The sequence below is a fragment of the Condylostylus longicornis genome, unplaced genomic scaffold (genome assembly GCF_029603195.1).
Source record: "Condylostylus longicornis isolate FDR11 unplaced genomic scaffold, ASM2960319v2 ptg000084l, whole genome shotgun sequence".
In the NCBI taxonomy this organism is placed as follows: domain Eukaryota; kingdom Metazoa; phylum Arthropoda; class Insecta; order Diptera; family Dolichopodidae; genus Condylostylus; species Condylostylus longicornis.
In genome coordinates, this window is record NW_026578052.1 from 1,167,813 (window position 1) to 1,180,021 (window position 12,209).

At 23.6% G+C, this 12,209-nt stretch overlaps 1 protein-coding gene across 1 annotated transcript; it reads left to right on the top strand.

The window, feature by feature from the left end:
- The first annotated feature begins 373 nt into the window (after nucleotides 1-373).
- On the top strand, nucleotides 374-5,156 carry LOC129613452 (toll-like receptor Tollo). The gene has a single exon (XM_055527526.1). The coding sequence runs from the start codon at nucleotides 415-417 to the stop codon at nucleotides 4,738-4,740; it is 4,326 nt and encodes a 1,441-aa protein (XP_055383501.1). The 5' UTR covers nucleotides 374-414; the 3' UTR covers nucleotides 4,741-5,156.
- The last annotated feature ends 7,053 nt before the right edge of the window (nucleotides 5,157-12,209 follow it).

The window sequence follows — 12,209 nt, forward strand, 5'->3', positions numbered from 1 at the left end:
TTTAAGTTAATGGATAACTTAATACTTTAATATTATTCATATAAAATAATAAGAATGGTTGTAAATTAATTTTATCCATATAAAATTTTTTGGAAAATTAAAGTTTCTTTAAAAATAAATTAAAAAAAATATTAAAATGAAGAAAAAATATTTTAAATAAATTTGAAAAGAAAAAAATTGAAAATATTTTGAAAAATATAAAGTGGCAATATAAGGAAAAAAGTTATAAAATGATTTGAAAATAAAAAGTAAAAATATCGAGAAAAAATATTATTTTAATAAAAATAAAAAAAAAACACGATTTTTTCGATAATTCAAATGGAATATATTTTAAAAATTTCATAAAAACAAATAAGTATAAATTTAGTAAAAAATAAATTTTAACATAAGAAACTGTTATAAAAAAAAGCGACAATGTTTTCTGGTAAAAAATATTCCGTTTTAACCATAATTTTAACGGTGGCGTGGACAGTACTCGGCGCCGCATTAAGTAAAGTCGTTTTATATCAAGCGCCGGATGAATGTCGTTGGGCCGGTGATTTTGAAACAGATATAACACTAATTTGTCAATTACGAACAATAAATAGTGAACTTGAAAATACGAATTTTAGTGTTATACAACCGCAAAACACGGTACGTTTACGTTTAGAATGTAACGATACGCTGTTTTTTCAAAGTAGTTTGAATCCGGGAAGCTTCAAAAATTTAGTTGAATTACGTGCGTTAACAATCGAATATTGTAAATTGGGTAATTTGGTTGAAGGTTCATTCCGTGGATTATCTGACTTAAGAAATTTAACTGTAAAAACTCATAATTCTGATTGGTCATCAATGAACATGGAAATGTCAGCAAATGTATTTAATGATTTCCGTCAGTTACAAGTATTGGATTTGAGCGAAAATAATATTTGGACAATACCAGACGGTGTATTTTGTCCATTAAAAATTCTTAATAATTTGAATATATCAAATAATTTAATTCAAGATATCACAAATTTTCGTTTCAGTTCGAGAAATGTTAATACAATGCGAAAATCAAAAATATGCGGTGAATCAATGTTAGAAATTGATTTATCTTATAATAAAATTGCTAGTTTACAAACTTCTATTTTGTCAGCTTTGAGCCGCTTAAGACGGCTTAATTTAAAACACAATGAATTAAATTTTATTGCTGATCGAGCTTTTGAAGGTCTTATGTCACTCAGTTTTGTTGATTTAAGTCAAAACAAATTACAAAATTTGCCACCAGATTTATTTTCTGAAACAAGATATATCCGGGAAATATATTTGCAAAATAATAGTATGAACGTTATTGCACCCGGCCTATTTGTTGATTTGGCAGAACTTTTAGTTTTGGATCTATCAAATAATGAGTTAACTTCACAATGGGTTAATTCACATACATTTCTTGGATTAAAACGTTTAATGCTCTTAAATTTATCGAATAATCGATTAAATAAATTGGAACCATTTATATTTAGAAGCTTAAGAAGTTTACAAGTATTACGATTACAAGATAATTTCATAGATCATATACCAGAAGAAACTTTTTCAGAATTATCAAATCTTCATACTTTAACTTTATCAAATAATCGTATCACACATATTAGTGATTTTACCTTCAGTGGATTATATGGGATATTAGTGTTATCATTGGATTACAATAAAATATCAACTATAAGTTTATTAGCATTTAAAAACTGCTCTAGTTTACAAGATCTTCATATAAATGGTAATAAACTGGCAAGTATACCGACTGCTTTACAATTTGTACCATGGTTAAAAACGCTTGATATCGGTGAAAACACTATTTCAACTATTGAAAATACAAGTCTTTTATATATGGAAAAATTATATGGATTACGATTAACTGAAAATCAAATAACACGTATTAAGAAAGGTTATTTCGATAAAATGCAATCATTACAAATTTTAAATTTATCAGAAAACAAAATAAAATTCATTGAACCGGGTTCATTTGATAAAAATAAACAATTACAAGCGATACGCTTAGATGGTAATTTTATAGAGTCAATAAACGGATTATTTTTGGAATTACCTAATTTAGTTTGGTTGAATATATCTGATAATAATTTAGAAAAATTTGAATACTCAACCATACCAACAAATTTACAATGGCTTGATGTACATGCAAATAAAATATCCCAATTAGGAAATTACTTTGAAATTGAATCGGAGCTTTCTTTAAGTACATTTGATGCTAGCTCAAATAGTTTAACCGAAATAACAACAACATCAATACCAAATAGTGTCTCATTATTATATTTAAATGATAATTTAATATCAAAAATACAACCGTATACATTCTTTAAGAAAACCAATTTAACACGAGTAGATTTATTTGGTAATAAATTAACAACATTGGAACCGAATGCATTACGTTTATCTCCAATACAAGATGATAAAAAAATTCCTGAATTTTATATTGGTGGTAATCCATTTAAATGTGATTGCAATTTAGATTGGTTACAAAAGACATCAAATATTGGTGATACTAGTAGAACTCAACCAAAATTAATGGATTTACAGAATATACAATGTAAATTATCATATAAACGTGATCGTATGCATGTACCATTGATTGAAACAAAATCAAATGAATTTTTATGCAAATATGAATCACATTGTTTTGCCTTATGCCAATGCTGTGAATTTAGTACATGTGATTGTAAAATGGAATGTCCAAGTAAATGTAAATGTTTTCATGATCAAACATGGACAACAAATGTTGTAGATTGTTCAAAATCTGGTTATACGAATCAATTACCAAATCATATACCAATGGATTCAACACAATTATATTTGGATGGTAATAAGTTTCCTGAATTAACTAGTCATATATTTTTGGGACGTAAACGTTTAAAACTTTTATATTTAAATAATTCGCATATTGAAACAATATTAAATCGTACATTTTACGGTCTATTAGAATTGGAAATATTACAATTAAATGAAAATAAATTACAAAAATTAAATGGTAATGAATTTCATGGTCTGGAAAATTTAAAAGAATTATATTTACAAAATAATAAAATTTCATATATAAATAATTATGCATTCACAAATTTACATAATTTGAAAGTATTACGTTTAGATAATAATGAAATGAATCAATTTACATTATGGGAATTTCTACCACCATATATTAATGATTTACATTTAGCTGGTAATCCATTACAATGTGATTGTAAATTTATTTCAATATTCCGAGAATATAGTAAAATAAAAAATAATATTAAAGATATTAAAGAAATCTATTGTACAATAACATTAACTCCAGAAGATCCAAAACAATTACAAACAATTGTTAATAAAATTGAACCGATAGATGCATTATTGTATCCACCAAAAACGATAAATGCAACTGGGAATAATAGTCATAGAACATTAATATGCAAGCATGAATTGAATGTTAACATAGATGGTAACGATCATGATAATAATATAATTGGTAATAACAATGTTGTCTACGATGGTAACGATGAAAATATGTTTTATGGTAATGAGAATTTTTATAATAATACCATAAGAAAAAAATTAATTTTAACTCCGTATACAGGAGGAGTTCAAGGATATATACCTTTTATGATAGCAGGTAGTTTCCTATTAATTATTATTGGAATATTATTCATATTTATATTTCGACAAGAAATGCGTGTTTGGTTTCATTCACGTTTCGGTATTCGTTTATTTTATAATGCAAGTTTGGATGTTGACAAAAATGAAAAAGAAAAAATTTTCGATGCATTCGTTTCATATAGTAATAAAGATGAACATTTTGTTTTAGAGGAATTGGCACCAATTTTAGAAGAAACCGGTGATTTACGTTATAAATTATGTTTACATTATAGAGATTTTCCTATAAATGGTGTTTATTCATTACCTGATACTTTAACACATGCAATTGATAATTCAAGGCGTACAATAATGATATTATCGGAAAATTTTATAAAAACCGAATGGTCACGTTATGAATTTAAAACAGCACATCATCAAGTATTAAGAGATCGTAAACGTCGTTTAATTGTAATATTAATTGGTGAATTACCACCATTAAAAGATTTAGATCCCGATTTAAGATTATATTTAAAAACTAATACATATTTGCAATGGGGTGATAAATTATTTTGGGAGAAATTACGTTTTGCATTACCCGATGTACAAAGTAATCATGAACGTATACCAATTAATTGTAATCCAAATGTAAATAATAGTTTAAATATGTTTCCAATGATACAACATCATTCACATATAAATCAACATCATAACAATATACATCACCATCATAATGTACATCAACATCATAATCATTTACATATGCAACATTCGCAACAACATGTTACTAGTCCAGTTCAATGTAACAATACAACAACACAATTAAATAGTAATTTAGGAGGAGGTGGAGGACAAATTATACCACCAGCAGTACCACCGATAACAAATAGACCACCACTTATATCAAATTTAATTAATGTTCCTTCTGCATCAGTACGTCGTAGTATTAATCGTAATATAAATAATCCAACAAATCAACAACAACAGCAGCATCAGCAGCAACAACAACAGCATTCATCACAACAGCATCAGCAACAGTCACAACAACAACAACAACAACAACAACAGCAGCCACAACAAGAGCCTCTTTTAGTAGGCGGAAATAGGGGGACAACAAATAATACAACAAGATCATCACCCAGGACAGTTGCCATTCATATATAAAAACAAAATTATAAAGACAGGAATACCAGAAAGAAAGAACGGGGGACATTTCTGTTATTTTCTTTTGTGAAAACGAAGGGAAAATTATTTTTAGGAAAATTTATTTTTAAAATTTTCTTATATCCATAAAATTTTTTTTCCTTTGGTATGTAAATAGAATTAAATTAAAATTTAAGAAAAGAAACGAAAAATATTTATTGTAGAAATTTTTACAATTTTTCATACGTTATAATCTTATTTAAAAAGAAATAATAACAATGGAGGAATTTATGTAAATTTCAATAAGAAAAGAAATAAAACAAAAGACTTTTTAGGCGCTAGCTTCCTATTGTATAAGTTTAAGATGAAAATGAATATTGAATTTTTCAATTTTCTTTTTTCAAAAACAAAAAGAAAAAAGTGATTTTTTTCTTTGTTTTTTTTCATTCGATTTTTGTATATTTTTAAAATGTAGGAAAATTAATTTATGTAAATATTAAAAGAAAAAACATTTATTTTAAATGTAAACTATTTTGTAAATAAAGAGAAAAGACACATAAGATTTATTTATGAAAACAAAAAGAACAAATTGAAACAATTTTTGTTATTCCTTCGATCTAAACAAGAAAAAAATTATTCATAGTGTAGGCAATTTTCACTTATTTAGAAAATAAATTAAAAAGAAAGCAAACTGTGAATGATTTTTTTTTTTGACAAAATAAATGTCAGTGAAATGTCAATTACAATTTAAAATTTGATGTAATTATTTCTCCTTTATACAGATGCATGCATAGAAGTTCAATTTTTATTTATTTTAGTGAAAACAATTAGATATTTTGAACACATTATTAATGTTTAAATAAAAAAAAATAATTACCTACATAAGTTTTGAGAGGTTGCTTATGCTTATTTGCATTCCGAAATGATTTCACTCATTGTAACGTGAACTGTATGTATATGCAACGTAATAATATTAGACATTTGTTTAAAATTTATTTTAAATTATTTTTGCTACCGAAAAACAATTATTTCGCATTTTCGATTATAGCTTGTATTTGGGTTCCGGTTTTAAAAATAGTTAGTAATTTTATAGATTTTCCAAAGCTGTATATGGAAGTAAAATAACTTTAAATATATTCGGTGTCAAAATTAATTTTTAAATTGAATTGAAAATCATATAATTGCATTATGGAACTCAAGATTATTTTAAAGTGAAAATTTATTTGTCAAAATTAAATATTATATTTTTATAAAATTTGACATTGTATTTTTATTTATATGTCAAAAATTTATTACGTTTCCTTCAATTAATATTGAAGGATTCAAATCACACTTATATGAAGTCTTCATTTCACAATTAAATCAACAATTACTATATATTTAATTGACATTATAAACTGACATTAATAATAAAAATGTTTTAAATTGTTTGTTTATTGAAAAAAAAAATTTCATAAAACTAGAATTAAAAATCACTATAAACTATAGTAAATAAAATATTAATAAAAATAAGATTTGTGATATAAAAATTATATAAATATACTAAAATACTTAATTAGCAATTAAATTTAAATTAAACAGAATAACAAAAAACAAACAAAAGAATGAAATTTAAACTTAAATTCAATTGTAAATAAGTAATGTTTATTTACTACAAAAAAAATAACAAAATTCTGCATAAAATACTCATGAAAATGATAATTAAAAATTTAAAAAATGTAAATAAATATTAAATGAAAAACAAAAATGTAAGAGAAAAATAAAAATAATAAAAAATTTAAAAATTAAATTATTCTTCAATATTATTCCTCATGTCAAATTTGATATTTTGTCTGTTATGCACGTTCACAATCACTTTATAAAAGAACATACAACCGTCAAAATAAAAAAATATGTCAAATTAAGTACAAGTCAAACTAAAAAATGAGCATTTGAATCTTACTTATTAAAATGCTCTAAATAACACTGAAATACATACAAAATTTTCAGTACAATTCAATTAATATTAATTTTGTTAGATAGTATTGATCGTCATTTTTTTCAAAACCATATTGGGGTTTTGACATTTCGTTAGTTGTTACATTACCAACATACTTATTTTGTGTCTTAATTTCAATCTTATAACACAAAATTTAATATTTGAATAATTTTTTTAATGTTAAAAACTTTGACATATCAAAAATATCCAATTATTTTATATAAAAATTAAAATATTCCTATAACGCACAATTTTGTGTGTGTTATACACGAATTTGAAAAAAAAAATATATGTTATTTTCTCTTTTATTTCAAATTTATAAAAATTTACATAATGCTACTACTATATTAAACACTTATTCGTATATAGTAGTGACAAAATCAGTAGGTAGATCACATTTATAAATTATTACATTTTAATTAAATTATTATACAATAATTTGACCTCTATACCCTTTTATATAAAAATCTAAATTTTAATTCAAAATATATAGCATTTATAATAATTATGTATAGATGTGCCTATGCATAAGGCATTTTATATTCGTATACGTGCAATTCGAAAGACAGGAAACATTAATACAAAATATTCAACACCATATTAACATACATAATTTCATTTAAAAAAGATTAAAATTCCATATATAGAACGCCAATATATATGCAATAAAAATTTTTATTTCAAATAAAATAGGTGATTTTCCAAGCATTGGGTTTGTTGAAATTTTAAGAAAAACATCAGATAATTTTCAAAAATTTAATTGTATTTTTTTGTGCGGTAAATTAATCGATCCAAATCAATCGATTCATCGAATCAGCGAATATATGTAATTCAGATTTTGACAGATTTTCGGCTACGATTTCGACAGAAATATGTATAAAGTTTGAAACAGAACCCAAAACACTATTATTAATAGTTAAATGCTATTTGAGACCCTTATTCAGGCGCCAGTTAAGTAATAACAACTTGAGAGCATTGAAAATCAAATTGAATCGATTAACAACAGTAAAGAATCGTCAAAAATGACAGGGATGTTACAAATAAAAGTAGAAATCACCCATTATTTATTGTTACATTTTAAATACATAATATCTTTAACAAATAAAATCAAATCAATGGTAAAAATACCAAAAAAAAAATATTAATAGAAAATAAAACAAAAACTCATTTGGAATTCAAATTTGATATGTGAAAAATTATTGAGGAAATTTCTAATTAAAATACACACTTTTTACATTAATAATTTATATTATCTGAAGTCATAAACTCTTTTGTCTTAATTAATTTAATAAAATTATAAAAAATACAAAAAAAAATTAAAAAAAAAAAATTAATAAAAATTAAATGAATTTATTATAAGATTTATTATAATTAAAAAAAAAACGTTGTCTATAAAATTTTTATATTAAGTAGAAGAAGAAATAATAAATTTAAATTATATTTTATGTAAATATTTATTAAAACAAAAAAAAAATCAAAGGAAATCTTAAACAATTAAATGAATTTATGTAAATCATTTATAGTGACTGATATTATTTTATAAAAAGTTTGGATATAGAGAAAAAATTTGAACAAACACACACAAAAAAAATTGTTATATTAAAAAATAACGAAAAAACAAAACAAAAATTTTATTATATCATAAAAGAAACAAAAAAACAAAAATTAAAACAAAAAAATTAAACAAAAATAAAAATTTAATTAAAATACTTAAAAAAAATGATGATTTTTCTTTGCTTTTCTGCTTAATCACAATATTATGTAAGCAGGGTTACGTTTGTCAAAGGTTACTCATTTCATTATAAAAATATTGTAATTTTTCATTATGTCAGAAAATAATTCCAGTATTTTTGCCTTGACGATGGCATCTTAATTAATTTTTTTGGACTATCATATAATCTAACTAGGATGAAATGCCTAAGGGTCCAGCTAAATATAAACCAATTATTCATCAAGTTTTTATGATAATTAAAGACATGCTACTCGATTGTGTACATGATGTACACACTCTTACATATTATGAATACTAAATCCGATATAAAGATTGATTTTATGATGGCAAATAAAATTATACAAAATCTCTCTTTGTCTGTTTGTGAACCATCAGTTCAAATGATTTGATAAAAGTGATTTCTGAATGACATAATAATTGTAAAACATAAAATTGTTTTGATGGGCACGCAAGGACAAAGAAAGGAAAACAAAAATGATTTCGATTCTCGAAAATTAACAAAATAAACAAAATGGAAGAAATTGCTTTAATTAAATCACAAACAAATCGTAATAGAGAAGCGTATAAAAGAATATTTAATTCTAATTATCTACCTATAATTAAAGTGTCGGTGAATTTTCATGGTAATAAAAATGTCAAAAACAAAAATTTAATATTTTAAACCAAACGAGTCGCAAGTGTTATCAGCTTCATCACTACTTGTTGAAAACCAGCTTCAAGCTTCGTACTTGTAGAAAAAACAATGATTAAATTGTATTTTTTTATTAATCAGATAATTGACATAAATAAGTATAACATTTCGTGTTTATAAAAATTTACAATTAAATGTATTACAATTCACAAATAAATGCACTATATCAGAAACATCGGAGAAACGCCAAACAGTATATATGTGATTTGTTAAGTGAGTGCATAATCAAAGGTACTCATTAAATTTAAGCATTTATTGAAACTATTGTTGCATTTAATGAATTGGAAAAAAAAATACTGGCGCCCGAACATCACTTACAAATTACTTACATAAAATTGAAACTTCGAGTCTTGCGAAAAATGTGTTTATCGCACTTAAACTGTTTTATATGATAAGTTTACTTGACTTACTGAGTAAGCAAATTTGACTGCTCGAATTATATAGTCGTCAAATTTCGCAGTCATAAAAATTTATTATTTGTATATATAAAAAACTCGATTTATAATTTCAATATATCTTATTCAATTCAACAACTCCCAAACTAATGGTCGTTTTTAATCAAGAACATAATCTCAGAAACACAATTTATAGTTTCCTTCCTATACTGAATATATATCAATAACCATACTTTTACTTTTCATACAAATCCTTAAACAGACATTATTAATTACACATATGTACTCTTGTAAACACATATAGACAACATTTAAAATAGATACAACTTGAATACAAACGAATTACAGGAACAATTTACTATAGCTCAATTATAAAATCAAAATGCGTTTAAACTAAAATCATGAAAATTTTAACATCATAGACGCACTGACGAGAAGGATATCAATAAATTTGTGTCATCGGTATATTTTATTTTCTCCTTTAGAAAATAATATTTTTTATAGAAGTACCTACTTCTACATAATTGGATTTTTATGTCTTCAATACAATAATATGATTTATGAATAAATATTATGATGAATAAATCATCCTGGCTGGCGTTTCATTGTATTTATTCATACGATACATAGAAAATCAAATAAAAATAGAAAAAATGTGAAATTTTAATATTAAAATATCTGAGAATTTCGTGTTATTCTTTATTTATTATAATATTTTTTTTTAAATATAAATATAGGAATATTAAAATAATGTATTAATTAAAAGCGTATAAAAATTCCCACAAAACGCGAATTAAACAAGAATATAAAAATTTTTTTATGAATTTTTTTTTTTGATATTTTTCAATCAGAATTCAAAATAGTACATACAACATTATACATACATAAATAAAAATTTATTATTATGTAGGTATCATTTTTATTGTCGGTTCTCTTATATACATACATACAAAAACGAAGACATTTAAATGACATAAAAATGTTACAGTAAACCTATTATAAATCAAACTTTAATAATTTATGTGTTTTTTTTTTTTTTAAAATAAGAATTTCATTAATTTGAATAGTTCATTGATTTCAATATGAATTAATTAATTTTAAATATGAGTGGAATGTTTGCAAATACTAGATAAAAATTTTTTTAGAAAATGATGTTTTATTGGATTAACATAGTAATAAAGTGAATAACAAGAAATATTTATCGACTATTTCGAATTTTATTTTTTATTTTCGACACTATAATTTTCTATTTGTGATACACCGAACTATGACAATTAATATAACAATAGGTTTTGATTGAATAAAATATTCTAGGTGAAAGTTAACTAAACTTAATTTTTCTTTCATACTATACAGGTTTAGCTTTTGCTTGGACAGAACTTATAAAGACAATGAGTTGTAGCGACATAGTTACATCTTGTTTCTTCACGACATTGAAGTCGTTAATAGATCGATCGTTATCGGACTATCATCAAAATCGATCCTTAACGGGATTTTGTATTAACAGAATTCCAGTTCGTGTAATATAATGAGGGCCACTGTAGACTTCCAATAGCACTCAAAATGTACCGATATTTTGACAAATCAGCTATCACATCCGTTAAAGCCGTTTATTCTTATAATGAAGGGCGAAGTGATTTTCAAACCTAGATTTTCCAAGCACATGTCAAATAAATTGTAAAAGATGCAATAAGAAAATGAAATTTTTATTAATAAAAAAATTTGATATTCCTTTGGAATGCAAACTTTAGAGTGAGTATAAGAGTTTGGTTCGTTATATTGATTTTTTTTTATTTTTAGATAATGAATTTATTTTCAGCCTTGGTAATAACTCAACTACTTCATGAATTTGGTGGTAGATGTCGTTAACTATCAATTACACTGGTCATATATAAAAGTTAAATATTCCATATATTGCAACAAAATAAAAATTTAAGCTCATTAGATTCAATTAAATTAATATTAAAATAGAAGGTAAAAATAAATTAGGTGTTTAAATTAAAGATATTACGTGTATATAGGCATTCCATACATTTTATTGGTGAAAAATTTCAGCCTACATCTTCTATATTTTAAAGATATTTAACACTGTTTAAAATTGTATAACAGTTTTTTGTAATAGTAGAATATAAATTTGTACACAAAAAGTCGGATTAAGTAAATTTCTTTTAAATTTTTCTTTTATTATGTAGACTATATTAAATTTCAAAAACAATAAATTATTTATTTTATGTCAATTTTTTTTTTTTCTCTGAAATTTGTAATAATTGGACTTATATGTGAATGATTTGAATTGAATTTCAATAAATTGTTAATCAAACTGTTTTAAATTCAAGATTATATATTTGTTAATAATCAAAATATAATATAAATGATTTCATCACTTTACAAATTGAAAATTATAAATTAAAATTTTCAAAACAATATAAAAATACCATTAAATGGATCACATTACCAACACAATAGATAAGTACTTCTTTATTTTTTGGTGATAAATAATTTGATTTTGTCGACATTACGCACATAAATATTTTTTATGTTAAAATCATAACATTGTCAAATATTACTTGTTTTTCGGAATTTTATAACAATTGTAATAATTTTTTCATCTTATATCGTAACTGTTATATCGTGCTCAATAGATTTATTTTAATACAAATTAAATATAATCTTCTTGTCAAATATTATAGCAAA

Bases quoted from the DNA above. Each gene is read 5' to 3' on its own strand.
- LOC129613452 (XM_055527526.1), top strand. From the start codon at position 415: ATGTTTTCTGGTAAAAAATATTCCGTTTTAACCATAATTTTAACGGTG.